This window comes from Xylocopa sonorina, chromosome 10 (assembly GCF_050948175.1).
Source record: "Xylocopa sonorina isolate GNS202 chromosome 10, iyXylSono1_principal, whole genome shotgun sequence".
Classification (NCBI taxonomy): Eukaryota; Metazoa; Arthropoda; class Insecta; order Hymenoptera; family Apidae; genus Xylocopa; species Xylocopa sonorina.
The window spans coordinates 6,583,030-6,602,280 of record NC_135202.1 but is presented as its reverse complement, the minus strand read 5'-3'; the positions used below and the strand labels follow the sequence as shown (position 1 = coordinate 6,602,280).

The 19,251-nt window shown below is 36.5% G+C and overlaps 4 protein-coding genes and 3 non-coding genes across 11 annotated transcripts; 3 read left to right on the top strand and 4 right to left on the bottom strand.

Moving 5' to 3' along the window:
• Positions 1 to 845: 845 nt before the first annotated feature.
• LOC143428020 (uncharacterized) lies at positions 846 to 1,546 on the bottom strand. The gene is made up of 3 exons (XM_076902591.1): positions 1,329 to 1,546; positions 1,118 to 1,259; positions 846 to 1,026 (listed from the first exon to the last, which is right to left on the bottom strand). The coding sequence occupies exons 1-3, from the start codon at positions 1,451 to 1,453 to the stop codon at positions 985 to 987; spliced, it is 309 nt and encodes a 102-aa protein (XP_076758706.1). The 5' UTR covers positions 1,454 to 1,546; the 3' UTR covers positions 846 to 984.
• A 1,266-nt stretch (positions 1,547 to 2,812) lies between these two features.
• On the bottom strand, positions 2,813 to 4,046 carry LOC143428200 (uncharacterized). Its single transcript, XM_076902921.1, has 3 exons — positions 3,779 to 4,046; positions 3,334 to 3,515; positions 2,813 to 3,157 (listed from the first exon to the last, which is right to left on the bottom strand). The coding sequence occupies exons 1-3, from the start codon at positions 4,044 to 4,046 to the stop codon at positions 2,945 to 2,947; spliced, it is 663 nt and encodes a 220-aa protein (XP_076759036.1). The 3' UTR covers positions 2,813 to 2,944.
• Trnam-cau (transfer RNA methionine (anticodon CAU)) lies at positions 3,607 to 3,679 on the bottom strand. The gene has a single exon. It is a non-coding gene; the product is annotated as a tRNA-Met (tRNA).
• Positions 4,047 to 4,308: 262 nt separating the features above from the next.
• On the top strand, positions 4,309 to 4,381 carry Trnar-ccu (transfer RNA arginine (anticodon CCU)). Its single transcript has one exon. It is a non-coding gene; the product is annotated as a tRNA-Arg (tRNA).
• Positions 4,382 to 4,935: 554 nt separating this feature from the next.
• Positions 4,936 to 5,007, bottom strand: Trnah-gug (transfer RNA histidin (anticodon GUG)). The gene has a single exon. It is a non-coding gene; the product is annotated as a tRNA-His (tRNA).
• A 5,609-nt stretch (positions 5,008 to 10,616) lies between these two features.
• LOC143428199 (uncharacterized) lies at positions 10,617 to 11,892 on the top strand. Its single transcript, XM_076902920.1, has 3 exons — positions 10,617 to 10,787; positions 10,933 to 11,109; positions 11,836 to 11,892. The coding sequence occupies exons 1-3, from the start codon at positions 10,617 to 10,619 to the stop codon at positions 11,860 to 11,862; spliced, it is 375 nt and encodes a 124-aa protein (XP_076759035.1). The 3' UTR covers positions 11,863 to 11,892.
• A 2,069-nt stretch (positions 11,893 to 13,961) lies between these two features.
• LOC143427967 (cytoplasmic dynein 2 intermediate chain 1) lies at positions 13,962 to 18,616 on the top strand. Of its 5 annotated transcripts, XM_076902503.1 has the most exons (16): positions 13,962 to 14,076; positions 14,386 to 15,105; positions 15,179 to 15,298; positions 15,383 to 15,552; positions 15,718 to 15,865; positions 15,953 to 16,093; positions 16,165 to 16,305; positions 16,379 to 16,684; positions 16,760 to 16,932; positions 17,017 to 17,236; positions 17,317 to 17,468; positions 17,542 to 17,687; positions 17,751 to 17,809; positions 17,885 to 18,039; positions 18,109 to 18,241; positions 18,309 to 18,616. In XM_076902503.1, exons 1-16 carry the CDS (start codon positions 14,065 to 14,067, stop codon positions 18,429 to 18,431), a joined length of 2,919 nt encoding a protein of 972 aa, XP_076758618.1. In that variant the 5' UTR covers positions 13,962 to 14,064; the 3' UTR covers positions 18,432 to 18,616. The 5 variants fall into 5 exon arrangements, with proteins under 5 accessions (XP_076758618.1, XP_076758616.1, XP_076758617.1 ...); XM_076902501.1 differs by having other exon boundaries at positions 17,751 to 18,039; XM_076902502.1 differs by having other exon boundaries at positions 17,542 to 17,809.
• The last annotated feature ends 635 nt before the right edge of the window (positions 18,617 to 19,251 follow it).

Below are 19,251 nucleotides of genomic sequence, written 5' to 3'. Positions count from 1 at the left end.
CTTTTAAAGATATTAGCTGCATCTATTTATATCCATAAATTAACAACTATTGCGTTCAAATATCACACTGTCTGTTGGAAATTTTTACAGTTCAATTCAATTTAATCCTACATACTACGAGAGTTGACTAAAGAGTTCATGAAGATTTAAACACGAATGAATTATTTCGGCAGATATCGTTAATCGTAATTTCATGATAGTTATAATCATCATCCACGCATAAAGGCAAACGTAAATCTATGACTGTTTCGATAATATTTTCAACAATTTTACAATTTCGTGTAACAATCTTATCATTTTGGAACAAAAGCGCAATAGAAACTAACATTCTAGATACTTATTACAATTGTTTTTATTGATTATGATCAAAAAGAAGATAAGAGCAGAATATGCTTTATCCTGATAAGTAAAAACGCGAGGTAAATTTATAATACCTTAATCAAAGAATATAATAATGCTTCTAACAATAAGAATATTAATCATAACACAAACATTAGACTATTATTTGTTTACACAGTGAAGTTTTACATTATAAGTAATGTGTTTCTACTTAAATGATCTGATATATACAAGCACACTTTCATAACTAATTTAATAAAATTCTCACTCTTTTTATAATGTATTTTATGTGATGTTGAAAATCTGATGTTAGAATATTAATAACGGTGCAAAATATTTATAGTAACAATGTATGTAAAGTATGTATCATAGAAAATTATTAAAATTGTAACATTGTTGTTAATACAAAACAAAACAACAAAACTTATGTTGTAAAAATAATGCTTGTTTAATTCAGACCTCTGAACTTCTTAACGGTTGTTTTATCTTCCAAAGAATATACTATGTCATGTTGAATTATCTTATATCAATTTATGAAAAATTTAATTATAATGTGAATTTTATGTGTAACAAATATCTTTTAGTTTCAACAGAGTACAAAAACGCATACTAATTGAAACATATTCAGTATTAAATTTGGCAGTCTTATGTAAGTGGAGACCTACAGATCGGACACAAAGCTTGAGGCTGTAAGATAATGTTAAACGATTTCATTGTATTTGACATTGTACAAGCTTTTACAACCCTAAAGTTTATCTGTTTCGCTGGTATTACTTACCCCTTGCGCTTGAGTTTTCCATTCCTGAATACAATTCTTATGAAACTTATGTTTACAATTCCTTAATATACATTTGCTTCCATGCGCCAGTGATGACAAACATATTGGACAATCGTCAGGATCATCTATGTAGTATTGTCTTCTAGAATGAGAAAAGATGTTGCTTATGTCAATTACGGAAGACTTGTTTACATATTATTTGAGTACATACTGTGAATAATTATGCGTATTTCTATGGTATGAATGTGGCTGTTCTGTGTTATTTCCAAACATAAAATACAGAACCGTCGCTACGGTGACTCCAAGGAGCAGTGCTGCTAAACCTGCATGTGGCATTTTTTGTTCACCACCGATGATTCAAATAACCAAACAATACTTGAACGAGTTTGACCCTTAGGCTTTGGTTAGCTCATCCGCACGATTTGAACGACACGCACACAATAATTATGAAATGACAAACACGAGAAATATTAGAAAGACGCAAAATCCCCGAGACATAAACAATGAAAAACGCAGAATGTCGTCTGCATCGGAAATATCGATCTTCTTCTTCAAATGCCTGTGCTCAAGAATAAAACACTACGTGAGATCCGTATGTACAGCCAAACAAGCTGACCAACAGAAATTCTATAGTTCACCTCTGAAACGAAACCGTTGGGTACAAAGTATATATGACGCATTTTGAATTTATCAGAATAATTACTAGCGCAATAAGAAATGTTCAATATAAAATAAAACGCATTAGGTTGTATAATATAGAATATAAACATTAATAACAATGCAAAGCGTTGCAGGCTGACCAGGTTTCTTAATGAAATTTACTTGAAAAGTAAGCTGGAGTAAAAAGTCCTACAATTACGTTTGGAAACAAATATAATCGATGAAATATTTTGTTAACGGTTAGTACTGCCAGAGAAAACTACTCGCATTACAGAACTGCAAACTATATTCAAAATGCCTACAATTTTATGTACCTATAATGGCCGATTTGTTATATAAACAATTGGCATACTCTCTGAAACGTCTGTTGTCAAATTATAACATTACGCGATGGCAGATTACGTGAAACTGATTTAATGATATACAGATATTCTGCGTTAATTATACACTGCTGAAGTCAAGGAAACAGTTTTCATGTTATGTAACAAATGAATTTGTTATATCAAGCACCTCCTAATGAATTCATTTTTATGAAATTCATTTCGTTATTCAGTACCAAAATTAATTGCTCTCAAATTCCCTTCGAATATTAACGTTTATCATAACAAATCGGATAACAAATCCGATAAACGTGGAAACACGAAAATCCAATGTCGCAATTGACATTTTATTTTTATATCAATTGTATATATATATATATATATGTATGTTACAAAGTATTCTAATTTAAACAACCATTACGTAACAACAAAGTTATTTTATGTGTAATGTGTGTAGACTTCAATTTGCCAACAATGATAAAATAATACATTTATTCCTATTTACATTAATATCCACATTTAATCTAGGAAAACAGAATTATATATCACACATACGTTTTTCTTCTGCACGATATACACACAAAAAAACTATCAGAACGATTTTCAATTAATAATTCAAATAAGAATTTTGACATTTGTTTCAATTACTGTTATTTTAAAATTACGGAATTTTTCGTCTATTTAAGTTAACGGCAAGTAAAAGCTTATTCGTGCGCTATGTGAAAACTGTCTAGACGTAAATTTAATAAATTTGTAATATTACTAACACAGCAGACTGAGCAAATTCATAATGTTCATTTGATTGTCAGAAACTTCATATAAACTGATCTCTTATTAATGATGTATTTCAGATCTGACAATCCACAGTTGCTGCTGAGTGGGGGGTGGGTGACAATGTAACAGGTGTTATCGAAGAAATCGAACGATCAATGGATTGCAATGATGGTGCTTGCTGTTTGATTAACATATGTCGAAGACATTGCGTTTCCTCTCGAAGCGTGATCACTTGCGCCCTTAAAATTGCATTTTCGTGTTCTAACATTGTTGCTCGCAATGCAATCTAGAATAGAATTATCTGTTTACTATACACTACAGTTACTACAGTTACAATAACACGATATAAAATTCCATTCTTTTTATAATAATTTATTACGCAATATTTGAATATTTTATTTCCTTAATAATAATACATATTATATTATGCTTCTAGGTAATAACATGCAAACTTCTACTCACGTGATCTTCTCGAATTTTGCGAGCGTCACGAGACTTTTTTGCAGCTTGATTATTACGTTTCCGTCTTTCATAATATTTTTCGTCTTTTTGTTCGTCTGGAATCGGCTTTTTCTCGCTTCTGGGTCGTCTGTATACACTTGTAACGTTATTTGTGCCCAAAAAGTGCCGACTTACCATTCTACCTGTTTTATTGATACATATTGATCACTTGGAGTTAAAGACAATAGAAAACAAGAATTATAGACATAATTTCATAAAATATGCAAAAGTAATTGCTCCGGGTGAGGATCGAACTCACGACCTTAAGATTATGAGACTTACGCGCTGCCTACTGCGCTACCGAAGCAGTTGAAATAAGGTTTTTCAATAATAAATAAATAGTTCATAATGTAAACAAATTATTTATTTATCTTATAAACTAAATAATAGAAAACTATCAACTCACTTGAATTATTATTCGAAAATACTGGCGGCACGTTTATGGATTGCATTAAAGGTGGTACTGCGGTTATAAACGGTGGTTGAAGCAAGGATCCAGGAAGTGAAAACGCGGCTGACAAAGATGAGGGTGTTAATGGCGATGACGTTCGACCGATTGATACATCTGGTGTGTTAGAACTTTCTAAAATGTCCGCACTTCCAAAGTTATAATCTTTAGAGCTGTATGGCTCGTATCTGCACAAGTCTGCAAAATTAGTATAATGTGTTGTCATCTTTCATACCAGAAATATGCTAATTTCAAAAATAAATTGCATGTGTGTGTATATAATATTGAAATGTATTGTTCTCCAGTTTCAACTTGAAATGTGTATCCACCAATTTAACTGCGAGCAACGTATTGATGCAATTCAACTTTTGCTTGAGATACTTATTATTAAAGATATTGTCTTTTACTAATGATATGCACATAAACCCATTCTATTTATTAAAGAGTAGCAGGATCACATTTATTTTAAATGTCGTGGATTACCAACAGCCCCTGTGGCCTAATGGATAAGGCATCGGTCTCCTAAACCGGGGATTGTGGGTTCGAGTCCCACCAGGGGTAATCAAAATAACTTTTTTCTTTTAATTCCACAAATTACTAAATTTTTCTTCTGTCCTATTTACTATCACACGTGGGCAGAGCAGAATTCTCTGATAGTACAATATTATGAGAAATTGTATACCAGATTATGTAGAACGCAATAAAAGTAAAAATAATCTTTTACTCTTTAAAAAACAAAAGATAATTTTAATTGTATTAGGGGGATTCATATACACGATCAATCATAATGTTTTAAATGAGCAACATTACGTGTAGCCATGAAATCCTTGTCAATCTATCGTGTATATTTTATGCATTTAATCTTTGCAAATGTTATTTCACCGTAAAGTCAGATTGGTTTGCATAACGATAGAACGTTAATAACAGTGTAACACAAATATACTGCAATAACAATCCATATTTTCACAGGGAAAGAAAAACTGGAATATAAGAACTAGTAATCAATGAAAAATAAATATTTTTTGTAACGAGAATGATTAGAAATAATAGAGAAGAAGTAAAATGTAAAAAATGAAAAAAATAAACCTCTACCGTGACAATGTGTCTTGGCACATTGCCGTGACCAGGATTCGAACCTGGGTTACTACGGCCACAACGTAGGGTCCTAACCACTAGACGATCACGGCTATCAGAGGACTTGGAAATCAGTTGGAAATCGTCCAAGTTTGAAGCTCATGTCGTCCAACTTGTTCACTTATCCGTCACATTGATTATTACCACGTGTTTTTTAGCTAAACAAAATATCTAACTGTGAACTACATCAATTAAAACAAAATATAACGTAATAAATACATGCTGAATACAATTTTAACGTAACTTTAATGATACAAAACTATCTTCTTGTATGGAAATATAAATACCGTTTCATAGAAAGTTATAACTTCATTTTGGCATCCAAAGATGCGCATTCAAAATTTGAAAAAAAAATAAATAGAAGCTAAAGGTAAGGTTTGGTCGAAAAAACTTTAAAATACCTGAAGTCGATGCAAACAAGTTGTAGCCTCCCAATAAATGCAACGCAGAAAACGCGCCTGATACTGTATTCCCACTGCAAATCGTTCTTGCATGCGCGTGGGAGCTCATGCCTCAAAACAAATTCTTTGGAGCACCAGAACACTGATAAAACGTCGAATAACACTTCTAAATCTGATCAAATCATTTTTCCTTTATAGCAGCATTAAAGGAAGTCTGATATCAATTATCCAATAAGTCTTCTGAAGTCCTTCCGATCCTTATCCGTCTCTTCTCTCCTTTATCTCTTCTGCCTCAACAAACTTCTCTACCAATCAATTAAAACTCGCAATTTTTTATGACTCATGGATAATACTTCCTCTATCGTTCGCGTTAATTTACAATCTCTTCTCAACTGTATCAATCTTGAATTCCGTATACAGCTTGATTTTCGTATACAGTCGTCTTGCTCAAAATTTTTTCCGTTTTCTTCGCGCAACGTTTCACAAATTACATTTCTTTGCATTCACCGAAGCTGTACACGTTTATTTGTCGAGAAACATGACTCGCTCCTAGTTGCAAGAGGAAGCTCGACTTCACCGCGACGAAACTTCTTGCTCGCCACGACTTCGTCTTCCCGTAGAGCCTGTTGACGTTCGTCTGTCACGTGCTTCGTTACCGCACACCATCCCATTGAAAAGGTCTTCAATTCGTCGACACAAGGGGTGGTTCCGCCTCTTCGAACATGCGCGTCGCGACGCCAAACGATTGTTCCGCCCCTCATGCGTCGAGGATGAGCAGTCGACTGGTATTTCGAATGGTCAAGCACGACAAAAGTCAACCTGACTGGCCAATCGCTCAACCCTACGCACATATCACAACCCTAATCTGTAGATTTGCCTATTACAATAGCTCGTCGGGCTTTTCATATCTTGCATGATTGAATGAAGAAGATTAGTATCGACGTTGCGTCGAAAGTTGTTACTAACGAACGTTACTGTTTATGAAACACGTTTCTAAACCATCTTTTCTCATTCAAATGCGTTATTCGAGTTAATCCTTTATGAATCTGATGTCTCCTAAAATGAAGAAATGCCTACAGTTGTTTTAAATTACAGTACGGGATTGTATTATATAGAAAATCAGAAGATAAACGCATTCGGTATTTTAAGACTTTAAACATGCATCCCTGCTGTTCCTTACAATGTTTTTACTGTATGCCATCTTACCCACTGTATACCAAACTTTTCCAAGAATGGTATCCCTATTTTTCACGTCTTGAATTTACCAAGGCAAAGAATTCCTATTCCTTTCATTTCTAAACATCTGGACTGCTCATCTACTCTTAATGGCCGTATACAGGATGAGTCCCTGCCATAAATCGTCCTCGAATAACAAACAGACCATCCTCTATACACTTGTTCTCTAACAATTAGCCAATCTGAAAAAATTTCATGAAATAGATATAGTGTTAAATATTCTTTACGTATTCCACTTAAAATAAATTATACATTCATTGTTTAATAATAAAAAGAGTATTATCAAACAGACTTAAACTCTTCTATTACTGAAGCTTGAAACTGATAGTGACTACCTACTGTAATTCTTTGAAAGCATACTAGAATAATTCTCCTTCATCTTGTAGCAAACTTTTCTACGGCTACTTCTCTGTTTTGATCGTCTATAGCTGTGTTTTCGTACACTCTTGATGCTATAGAACACTGAAACATTCTCAGTGCAGACCGGGCGCTCGTTTCTAATGTCCCTGGGACAATCGACAGCTGACACTTTCATGTTACCTACAAATGTTTAATGTGTCGGTAATTATTATGAAGTAAATTAGACGACCGCGACAGGCGAACGTATTCCTGGGAGCTGCAACATTGATGAGCACGACTCGGAACTTGAAACTGTTTCTATTCCGCCTCATCAATGTTGCAACCGTCATTGCTCGCTCGACGTGGATGGCAATTAATGGTCAAAAGATCGATTGCCTTTTGCGGTAGTTAACGGTGCTGCAATAGGGCAACCAGGTCCTTCGACCTTCGCGTGTCTATAGCTTTGTATCGTGGAACATGATCGGCCCAGATCGATCAGGGTATATTAATCATACTAGCAATTCGTTCGCCAAAGTTTTCACTGTTAACACCCCTTGCCGTACGAGCTTCTCATTGTTTTAACACCGCGCCAGATCACTCGGATCGCATCTAACGAAGATTTCATGCATAAGTAGATATAGACGGTTCCCTTTTCGCCATCTGCCCCATAAACTACCCAGCTAATCGCCTTAAATCTTACTTTCTTCTTCGTTTCTTCGACGGAAGTTCGACGTTAACAGCAGAAGTGTAATTATTCGAAAGAAGGTTGCAGGCGCGACGGTGATTTACGGTGTAGCGTGTCGTTTTCGTACGCGAAACGAGGGAGACGAGCGGCGTGGAGATAATATTGCCTGTTCAAATTTAACACGGGGGGAGACGCAGCGCGGGTTAAATAACGCCATTTGTTATCGTAATATCTAATTTGGCGTTGAAGGGTGATGCGGCCCCCGACCATGTGGCCGAGATCTCACGAGGCGGCGGCACAGGTGTCTTAGGAACAACAGTTTAGCCGCTACAAGTTCGCCAGGTGTACCAGTAAGAACTAAAATGAATCATGCTCAGGCCCACTTTTAAACAGATCGCTCTTCTTTCTTATTTTTCCACGTTTCTCCCTTTTCCAGAACGAACCAATTATTGTTCCATGATCGTTTATCTATAATGATATCGACGAAACTCAAACAATTATTATTTCACAATAATAATCGTTTCCTGAAGCGATGCTAGTGGAACGCAAGACTGCTAATGGATTCTATCAAGCCTGAGGTTCTTCTAGAGAAACACGAATAATCGAAGAGGCCTATCCCGACATTACGAACCACGTTCTCCTCGCTCTGTCGACCGCTCGTTATCATTATGCGGCTGGATTCGCGATAGCGCACGCCCCCGCGACTCTTACCGGTTAGTCTCCGCTCTCGTGCGAACCCAAACACCTGTCCGCGACCATCAGGTAACGTGACATCACGTCATGTGACCTCCTCAGCCCCGAACGCGCCCCGAAACCCCTTTGGTCGCCCCGTTAGCTCGCGCGACCTCCGGTTAATCCGCCTAATCGCCGTCCTGGAAACGACGGATTACACACCAGTCCGATATCTTCGTGCCACCATCGCTCTTCCTGCATTGTGGCCTCTGGTTTTTTAAAGCCCACAGACAATCTCGATTGCTAGCATGTTTTCCTTTGTCTGTACAGAAAAAAGAGAAGAGAGAATTTACGTTTAGTCGGTGCAACTCGATGTAGACAGTTGAGATAGCGAGCTACAGAATCTAGTAAGAACGAGGATAGTTCCAATTAATATCTGTTAAACCTGACAAGGTCATCTTCAATCAGAAAGTAACCCTTCCTGAAGAACCTTCAACAAGTATTTTTTCATCATTCCACGAGAGTAATGTTTGTTCTTCGCATTCATAGAGTACGGTCACGAAAGAGGATCACGAACGATCGCGCGTGTCGTATTCACCTAGAAGCGACATTATGGCGAAGGGGTCGCGTGTTTGGCCCTTAATTCCATCCACCGCTCGCCATCTTCGCGTAGGAGGTACGGATTCCTGTTTCACCCTCGCGCGGCAGCTCACGTATTCGTGACGCCTGTTGTTTCACAACTCGAGCAAAGTTATCTCATCAAGTCGTCACGAGGACGCCCCCACCGCCTCTGCAAAAGACGCGGATTAAACTTTTCTTACTTCGCCTATTTATCCCCCCACCGATACAACCGGCTACATACCACGTACCTTCTACGCGTTTCGTGTCAGCTGCGCGCTGATTAGCAGGCTTGCGTTTACATTACTTCGTTTACGTTTCCTTTGTGCGGGAAGTATCGCCTGCGATGAAAGATTAACTCGCTCGCGTTCCCTCTCCCTTCCGTTCGGTTACCTGATTTCCTTGCCTCCATCGGTGGCATCGTTTTATGCTTAGTTTCGTGAACTAATTTGCGCAAGGAAGAATTTTCAGCTTCAGATCCCTGTACGGTTGCATTTTTTCAGACTATTCGGTCCGGCGAGGTACGAAACGTATACGCAGACCTTTGGTTCCCAGGCTATCGGCTAATTGTGGCTTACCAAGCTGGCACGGTTCTTATCCACACTCGTCCAGATAATTCTTGGCCAGCTATTTAACTTGTCGTTCTTATCGAACGCGAAACAACATGCCACGCCTTTGCGAAATTCCGAAGGGAACAGCGAGCGAATCAACATTTGTCTCAGTCGATTTATCTACAGGTTTCGATGCCTTTCTCCTCCAAACGTTAGTTCCTGCAATTTTAAAAAGCATTATTATTTCAATTATTGATGTATTCTGTATACACCCTGTCTAATAACCGCCTTTATAATGGCAGATAAGTGTTTGGGAAGACACATCAGAGCTTAAGAGTTATTGTATATTGTAATGTGAATAGAACGCTTTATAAAATTGAGTTCATCATAAAGAACGGTAAAGGAGTTATGTATAATTTCATTATACGCTGTTATCCACGCGATACTGCAAACACGCAAAGTGATTTCATAATTTATATTGTACAATTTACAATACAATATTTCTATTGGAATAAAAACATCTTGTTTCCATGTACCGGCAAGTATTGTTCGGTGACTGTCTCTTATTAATATTTTACTCGCGCAGCCCTCCCTACGGCGATCAAACGCTCCTCCTATTTTTCCTCTCCAGGCCAACACACCGCCCACTGACCGTAGAACGTTTACGTAGCGTTATTTCAATTGCAAATCGATACTGACGTGTAGAAGATACAGTTACAGACGAGACTTGCCGGCCCACGTAATTTAAAGATAAGATGAACGCGATGCGTCTTCGAAAATGGGATGGCCTGACCTAATTTTTGTGCTAGTCGTACAACTTTATGATTCAGAGTTGCTAAATGTTACGCATTATAGTAGTAGATAGTTAATTATATATGCTGGAATATCTGCTTCTCAATTCGAATTTAATATTCTATTAAAATTCCTATAAAAATTACCTATTAATTGAATATGTTAAATAAAAACAAAAATTGGAATGATTACAATGTATCTGTACAGTGGTTATTCAAGTTATATTACCATTCTATAACTATCTTCAGAATGATTCGTTGCGTAGGTATCTCGATAAACGATAATCTTCAAATTCATACTGTTTCACACGAGTACAGATCGTGCTTCCTAAATTTCAGAAGCTTCAACGCTGACCATTCATACTGGCTATGGAGAACTCGGTACAAGGAAGAGTATCCGACGAAGAGGCGAAAAAGACGCTTGACGAGATAATCGAAGAAGACAAGGCAGAGAGTTTGGACGGTGACGACGACGAGGATAGCGTTGACGAGTTGGAGTGTACAGCCGCATGTGCAAAAGAAAGTCCTGAGTCTAAAAAGGTTTCATTTACCTCTGATCGACGATTCTTTTATCATCAAAATTCATTTCATATTGCAACGAAATCGTATTGTAGGAAGATTAATCAAGTTTGTAAAGCCGTGCTGTATACTGTACCCTTCATTTAAAGAATATCACTCATTGCAGAAACTCTGCGAGTGCATGCGCATCGCCGAGAATTCCTCCCGGTTCACATTGCGTGTAATGGAGGCGATGAGGCGGTTGCAGCGCGCTGAAGACGCCTTGCTGCCGTCCTCCACCGCGGAGGAGATCGTCGACTACATGCAAAGGAATTACCGGGACGACGGTGACCTTTACGCTCAGGTGCGAACCGCGCTGAAACAGGTCTGTTCCCAAGGGTTAGTTCCTGCGTCAAACCGAACGCGAGCATGGTTAATGCGAGGCGGGGGATGGATCGTGTCTCGCGTGAGACACGATCGCGTTTCAAGGCGAAACTGCAAAACGTTTATCTCGCTTGCGGACGGTGCATCTATCGACCGATTTCGTTCCCAGTTCCGACTGTTTAATTGTAACGCTTGCATCGGCTTGATTCACTTGACGCAACATCGTATTCCTTCCTTATAATTAAATCTTCGCACTCTGATCTGCTAAAGTATTGCTATTTCAACAATAGCTTCTATCGTTAACATCTTCCAGCAATAGAAAATTTCCACTTCAATGAAAAGCTTCAAGGAAACATGCGTTTCTCAAAAAACTACGGTGAAATAAGTTTATCCTCCGTAGTCACTAATCAATGCTGGTGATCCTCAGAGGCAACATCTGAGCGCAAAGGATTAGAATATCGTTACTCGAATGGTAGAGAAAATTGGTATTTAAATACTTTTCTTAAGGCAATTTTAATAACTCACGATGGTTATAAGACTGTTCTGAATCATGTAAATGTTATTGTCACTTGCCTTAAGCCTCGGAAACTGGTAATATAAATTCTAATAAGAATGAAGTAAATCCATCTCGTATATTCTTGTAACGAAATGTAAGAACATCCGTAGTCTCTGAAACGGAAAAGTTTAAAAGCGATTATTACGGTAGGTTCGTCATGGAATTGTTAAAGAATGAATACCACTTAATCGGCACGCACGCGATCTCGGTGAACCAAATCACATGCTCGAACGACCGAACGGACTGTATGCTGTCCTCGTCGATAAAGCCCCCGAAACGCCGCAGAAAAAAGGACGACAAGGACCACTGCTTTTGTGAAACACCGCCCGATGAAGGAGACGCACGCGCGAGAAGGAAACGAAGGATTTCGATCAACGAATCGAGAAGAGCCACTCGAAGACGACAAGAACAACATGGCCAGGATGGTGCAGACGGAAGCACACCGGAGGATTGCGATTGCGACTTGGAGACGATCGACGAGGACGCTCGTGAATGTTTGTGCGAAGCTGAGGCGCACAAAGAAGAGAATTCGAGGAACCAAGGAGCACGAGATGCGCAAGGGAACAATGCTAGAAGGATAAGCGAGAAAAAACAGTCAAGAGCGATCGAGGAACCTCTTATAAACTCATCGAGGAGAAATAATAAGAATGAAAGGAAGAGAACATCAGAAACCGTCGAAAGAATAGCGAGGGACAATCGTGGATTGGATGAGATAGTTCCAGACGACGTGGACGATATTTATGAAGAATCACAAGGCAGGATTCCTCGAGGATCCAAGAAGCGCGAAAGAGAATTGAAGGCATGGATCAAACGTTGCCAGAAGGAGTGTAGACAGCCGTCGAATCAGCGAGCTAGAAATAATTAAAATTCCTTATAAAAATTATACACGCAAAACGAATTTTTCGTTTACGCTTAGTAATTTTTACGATTATTTTACTATGCCATATTCTAGTGATACATAAATTTACATCACATTTGATAAAAATATATAATAAATAAGCTTTTATACTTTCTCCTTCCGTTTTATTTGTCTGTCTATCGTTACAGGATAGCTTTTAATTACTTCGTTGCTTGCGCGAAATGCGTTGTAATTTGAAACGTGGTGAAAGTTGCAGAACCCTTCCGGCTCGATCGGCAGGAATTAAGTATCCGAAATCGACCGCGAAGGAAAGCGCTTTACTTATGTAACTCCTCATTCCACTGTTATCTAATCGTAAAGAATTAAAGGTGTATAGAAAATGGTTTTAAGGTACTCAATAAGGGACACGAGTTTAAGTTGCCTGAATTCAATGACTCCAAGACTTATCGACGTGTTTCGAAGTTTCGTAAAGACTCAGAAAATCATGCTAAAGGCAATCCTGGGCAGCTTCAACTCGTGTCTCTTCCGATAGCTTAAGAATACAATTAATTCCAAGCTTATACCTGCGGCTGTGTATCTGTGCAAAGGAGGACAATTGATTCTCCTCCTTGCATTGCTTTTTCGAAACCTATTGCACGCATTGTTACGCTGCTTTCGAACGCTATCGATGTACGCAACCTTTCTTAAGTACTTATATACCAAATCAGCCACTGTCGATTTCTGATCTTGCCGTCGAAGTAGACCTTGCTCAGGGTTTTTATTATATCTTTTACGGGACGCAGATCTGTTCGTTGTTTTAAACTGTTAAAAAGACTACCATGCAATCATTGGGGTGAACTTTTCTTTACCTGATTTCCTGTTTCATTCTTCTCCTCTTTTCTGCTCTTTTGTATCGATAACCTCTATAGTTTAATGCCATTTTGATTAGTCTAAGACGTTTCATTCGTTTAAAGAACAGGACTTTAAAGTAAAACTAAATACTTACTTAATTAATTGGTCATTAAAACCTTTAATGTTAGATGTAATATCACTTTTTAATTTAATTGCATTTTCAAGGGAAAGAGAACTAGTTCGTTTGAAAGAAATGGTACGTGTCGAACATAGTCAAAGGATACATTTTTATTCGGAATCTTTTACCAAGGGATGATACAAGTATTGTAAATAGTTCTGTTAAAAGCTACGCATAGCGCTGTAGCAGTAATATTAGGAGAAACTACATAAGATATATTATAAAAACTGAAAAATTTAACTATAAAATTAACTTGAAAATGTACATCTGTAATTTGTAAATTGCATTAAGTAGCTTCAATAAATATACAATTACTATTAATCAACTATTTAATCATTTAATATCGACTCACGGTAGACTTGTGATCTCCTACACCGAATGAGAAAAAACTAATTATGTCATATGTTATATAGGTCTACCGTATTACCCGCTTATGATGACAGCTAATACTTATTGTTAGTTTACATTATGGTGGTCTTGTAACTGTCAACATTAATCGATCAGAATAATAATGTCTCAAAAGGTGATATTCTGTTATATCGAAACTGGGCATTTTTAATTTTACACGTTTACGGCGATCACTTTCACCCGTGCATCGTAATCAATTCACATTTCCATGCGCATTAATTATTATTTTACAAACCTAGTATTTTAACCTTAAAAAACGTATTTTAACCTCGAATTTATTGACCTTTTTTTGGACAGTTTGCAGTAGATACGAAAGTAGAATAGATTCTACTGTCATGTACAATTGCTGTAAAGATTTGCGTATTTAAAGAAGAAATAGAATGCAAGGAAAGAAAACAAAGTAATTTTTATTATCGTATTTCAGGGAGCAATTAAAAAGGTTTCGACCACCAGGGATGGGCAACAGTTTAATCTTAAATCTAAATCGAAAGGTTCCACAACTAATAAAGATTCTCAAGACTCTGAGAAAGTAGAGTTGAAGTTAATGAGAGCTTCTCAGACTATTGAGAAAAGAAGGGAAGGCGATAGTCTCTCTAGATTAACACAGAACGTGCAATCAAGCAAAAGCGATAGCAAACAGTCTATTAGACTCTCTAAAAGTAATCCTGTTAAGGAGAGTTTATCCTCTGCATCCAAATTAAACGTTAGCAGTTCTAATAGAATATCGTCAAGAAGTATTTTAACATCTAAAACGTCTAGCGATCCTACAAAGAAATCAAGCACTGGTAATGCTGTGAGAAGTAGTAAAAGCATCAGTGGAAGGGCACAAGGTGGTTATTCAGAAAAGAGGGGACTAAGTACAATATATGTACCACAATCACTTAATGCTAAATTACCTAAAAAAAATACCACCTCTCTATTGAGCAACGAGGAGCAAGTTAAAACCCAATTGAGGACTCCAAAAGTGGTTGAATCGGGTATAAAAGTTAGGCAACGCAAACTATCTAGGACGTTAAGTCCAAGTGAAATAAAGGTTTTACATTCTGCTACGAGTCGACCAGATTCTACAAAGGATCAAAGTAAAGAAAAACAAGCAGAAATATCACCCAGAGATAGTGAATATGATTACGAAGATGATTTTGAGGTAGGATGTTATAGTATGTATGTATTTACATATAACATACAATTTAAATATTGCTTCAATCCCTGTCATATAGGATTATGAGTCTGACTTTCAAGAATGCACTGATAGTGAAACATCTGAAGTTAGCGAAGAAACAAATGTCGATCATAATAATTTGCTACAGGATCCAATTGAATTACATGCTACAAAACAAGTATTAATATTTAGGGTAGCATACTATAAAATAACATGAAAAAGTTGGCATAGTTTTATTTCAAGTTATCAATTTTTACTATAGCGTAAAATCGTGAATAGTGTTGAACTAAAAGAAGAAGAGCACATGCACGATTCCGGCCATTATGAGCTTACAGAGGCCAGGAGAAGAGCCGCGAGAATAGAATCAATCGCAAATGATCCAAAACTATCTTCTCTTCTTGAAATTAAACAGCCAGTAAATAAATCATATAGGTTTGTTCTGAATAAGATCAAGTTTCAAGACCATTAAATATCTTGTGTTGTACACGATCTGTATTGCTTCTTTATTAAATAATTATACGCATTTATCAAATAATTGCTGATGTAACGTTATTTTATTAATAATAAAATACACGCATGTAACTTTCTTTTACACAGTGAGGAAAAATTGGAAAGTAAATCGTTACCGTCATCCACCGATGAAGGATTCGAAGATAGTCGTTCCGGTGATTTTGCAAAATCACCGCCTTTGTCACAAATTTCGCTTATTGAGTTTCGTAAAATGAAAGAGGAACAAAAACCAAAGGTTACAAGCCTAAACCTACATCGCAATAAAATAATTTAATACGTTGCTCGCTATTTTATTGAAATTTGTATCTGATTTGATTTTCAGAAACCCAAGAAAAGTTTGATAAGAGGTGAGGTATTACTAGAAATGATTAAATTGGATGTTATGGAATGGTCACTGCTTGAATGTTCACCTATACCGTACGAAGAATTTATTAGAAATTATGGAAAATTAAATACTCAACAAGTATGTTGACTGCGCGACAGTAATAGTCTTTAATTGATATCAATTTCAAGATTAATGTGTTTCGTTAATAGATGTCGACGCAAACTGGCGAGGATAACATTGAGATAGAAACGCAAACGGAAGAAGTTGTATTTAGAAATAAGTGGACTCAATTTCCAGTTACCTGCAGAAAAAATTTACGAACCAAAAAAGATTTAGATTTATTTCGTATGGTACGTGAATTAGTTTCAATGTTTGGCTGCCACCATAAATTGATAATTGTTTGTAAAATATAAAAAGTTGTAGGATCAACTTGGAGTCGGCAGCGATGACAATGTAGAGACTATGAATTCATTACCACCATTGTCCTACGATGTATTAAGATTAAATGATTTCATGAGTCGTGCAGGAAGAGTAATGTTATCGTTACTGGAAGAGAGACTATCTGGCGGCAACATATTTAAAAACGAGGAGGAAATACCGTTCAGCGACGGGGTTGTAAAACTATCTGTGAATTCGATAACATTTTTGGCCGGCAGAGCAGTGACTATAATTCATTATTCAGAAATCCTAAATAAAATCCTACTGACTATTCATTCTCCAGCTGAAGAAGTAAGAATCATTTATTGGAAAATCAAATAAAGTGAATAGAATGATAAAAACGCATATCGTACCATATTTAAATAGGAAATCGAGACGTCGAGCAAAGAAGATTATATAACTGACTGCTGTATCGGATGCGTTTGGAATATCACTGAGCCGTCTATGCCAATTAAATTATTTTATTCCACCTGCCCAATAACTGCGTGTTGTTTCCATTTGACGAATTATAATGTTGTATTTGCCGGACTTCAAGATGGGTATACTTATATTACTCTCTTTACTTAAAATATTTTATTATATAAAAAAATCATATTTTAATTAATATTTTACGTGAATAACAGATCGATCTGCCTTTGGGATTTGAAAGAGAATGAAATGTGGCATCGTAAAATAATTGATAAAGCCAATGGATTAGACTGGATAATACGAATGCCTACATATACGACAGCAACAAATGTAAAAACAGATAACCGTACCTCGCAAATTGTTGCGATACGCATATTATCTAAAATTGAAGAAATATCATTAGAACAGCATAACAATAAATTCGTACCAATACAGGTTTGTTAAAATTATGGATTGTTTTATATGTTCTGACGCATATATGTTCTGCTTTAATTATTAATGTGTTCCTATAACAGATATGTAGCTTAAATGAAAATGGTTCTCTTATTATATGGAGCGTTTTGCATAATATGGGTAAAATTGTTGATGATTTAGGACTATCTTTTTGGGGTTGTGTAAGACTACTCGAGAGTCAAGAAATACTTTTACAGTTGAATAACAAAAAAAAGTAAATATTTCATAATATTAAGTTACTACATATTAAACATCAGCTTTAATAAGCCCTTCTAAATCTTTAAAAGGATCAGTGCAGCTACCTTTATTGATATGCATGTGGATTGCATTGATAGTAACAATTTGTATATTGCCACTAACAACAGTAATGTTATGCATGCTACTTGCATTGGTAACAAAGCTAATCCTGCTGTATATACAAAGTCGGATACTAGTAAGTTTTTAGTAATAAATAAATTGCAGTTCATTCATTCATTTTCTTCATTTGATATTTCAGGCCCCTGTGGAAATGTAACCTCCATAGAAACGTGTCCATTTGAACATTCATTCTTCCTGGTAAAATTTCTGTATCATAGTAATTCATCGTTTTCAATTCTACCATTGTCTCTAAAACAAAATTATTTGTCACAGGTCAGCTGTGACGATGGAACCATACGATTACATTCCTTAAACACTGAAAAGCCAATTTTGCAATTAAAAGATGAAGAAGATATCTACACAATCAAATCGGTACAATGGTCAAGATCAAAGCCATTTACATTTTTTGTACTGGACGACAATTCATGGTAAGGAGAACAACCAAAATGAATGTCGATTCAAACAATTAAAATGTTTGTTCCTCATTAATATTTTAGCATACGTATATGGGACTTGAGTAACAGTGATAAACATCCCACGTACAGAATAGATATGCGGAAAAGTGGACAGATAAAAAATATGCAGTTGTCATACTGTAAAACGAAGCGAGATATGTCTCATCAATACTTGGTATGTTTTAAATTCTGTACGTATTGCGATTTATACAAAAATATAACTTTTGCTATATTCTTTTTAGACATTCGGTACAGAATCCGGAGAAGTAGAAATACACAAATTAAAGACCAATTTTTGTTATACCAAAAAGAAAGATTACTCGGAAGAATTAAATACTTTTATGCAATACGTGGCAATTTTATAAACGCACTGAAATCACCAATGATAACTGCTCAATGGAATTGAACTTTTTTATACCTGCTACGAAGGGAGACAGACTTTATGCCTTAGCGATACACCTGCGTTTTCTAAACGAATAGTACATACTTAATTAGTATTTAAAAGACAATCTTGTAATCACGATGCGTACTTTTGTTTAAAGGATATTTGTTAAACGCAGTTTGTACAAAACTATTATATATTATGCACATTATTCACAATTTGCAAAAATAAATCCGTCCATTAACTGTATACAAATGATACCCCGACAATATGACTTTGTCACAATAACACACTTGTCGAAGGTTGTTATGGCACGAGGTAATACTACGTTCTGGGTCACCAGCGTATTATGCGATTCACCACCATAATAACACTAACGTGTCGCGCCTGTTATATGTTCATTCAGAAATTCTGTTATTTTTCTAATTATCTATACTACTTATAAATAATATAAATATATAATGTTACGCAGCGCAAGTGACATTACAGTGCTCTTACCGTGATAAAGTTGTGTTATCGGGATTTATATTTCAATAGTTTTATTGCAATTTATTTTATATTTCCCGCTTTAGAGGTAAGAGAGAGAAAGATATATAAAAAAGCTATAAGAAAGAGTGAGACAGATGTTACCTACTCTACTGAAGACCCCCTGGCGCCATCTCTGTGAAAAGTGCTCAAACTGGTCGCTCAGCATTATCGACAGCAAAGTGAACTTCAAAAACTACTAGCGCCATCTCAGCGGATTGTAGTGAAACTAATTACCGACCAAGTTTCAGCGCCCTTCTAAGAGATGGCGCTAGTAG

Excerpts from the sequence above, each read along its gene's own strand:
- LOC143428200 (XM_076902921.1), bottom strand. The coding sequence starts at position 4,046 with ATGACAACACATTATACTAATTTTGCAGACTTGTGCAGATACGAGCCA. Across the intron at positions 3,516-3,778 it reads ATTTTCGAATAATAATTCAA|GTAGAATGGTAAGTCGGCAC; the intron begins GTGAGTTGATAG and ends TCAATAAAACAG. Across the intron at positions 3,158-3,333 it reads GCAAAATTCGAGAAGATCAC|ATTGCATTGCGAGCAACAAT; the intron begins GTGAGTAGAAGT and ends ATTCTATTCTAG.
- LOC143428020 (XM_076902591.1), bottom strand. The coding sequence starts at position 1,453 with ATGCCACATGCAGGTTTAGCAGCACTGCTCCTTGGAGTCACCGTAGCG. Across the intron at positions 1,260-1,328 it reads AATACGCATAATTATTCACA|AAGACAATACTACATAGATG; the intron begins GTATGTACTCAA and ends TTCTCATTCTAG. Across the intron at positions 1,027-1,117 it reads GGAAAACTCAAGCGCAAGGG|CCTCAAGCTTTGTGTCCGAT; the intron begins GTAAGTAATACC and ends ATTATCTTACAG.
- LOC143428199 (XM_076902920.1), top strand. The coding sequence starts at position 10,617 with ATGGAGAACTCGGTACAAGGAAGAGTATCCGACGAAGAGGCGAAAAAG. Across the intron at positions 10,788-10,932 it reads AAAGTCCTGAGTCTAAAAAG|AAACTCTGCGAGTGCATGCG; the intron begins GTTTCATTTACC and ends CACTCATTGCAG. Across the intron at positions 11,110-11,835 it reads ACGGTGACCTTTACGCTCAG|GTTCGTCATGGAATTGTTAA; the intron begins GTGCGAACCGCG and ends TTATTACGGTAG.
- LOC143427967 (XM_076902500.1), top strand. Across the intron at positions 16,933-17,016 it reads TTTGCCGGACTTCAAGATGG|ATCGATCTGCCTTTGGGATT; the intron begins GTATACTTATAT and ends CGTGAATAACAG. Across the intron at positions 18,242-18,308 it reads ATATGTCTCATCAATACTTG|ACATTCGGTACAGAATCCGG; the intron begins GTATGTTTTAAA and ends TATTCTTTTTAG.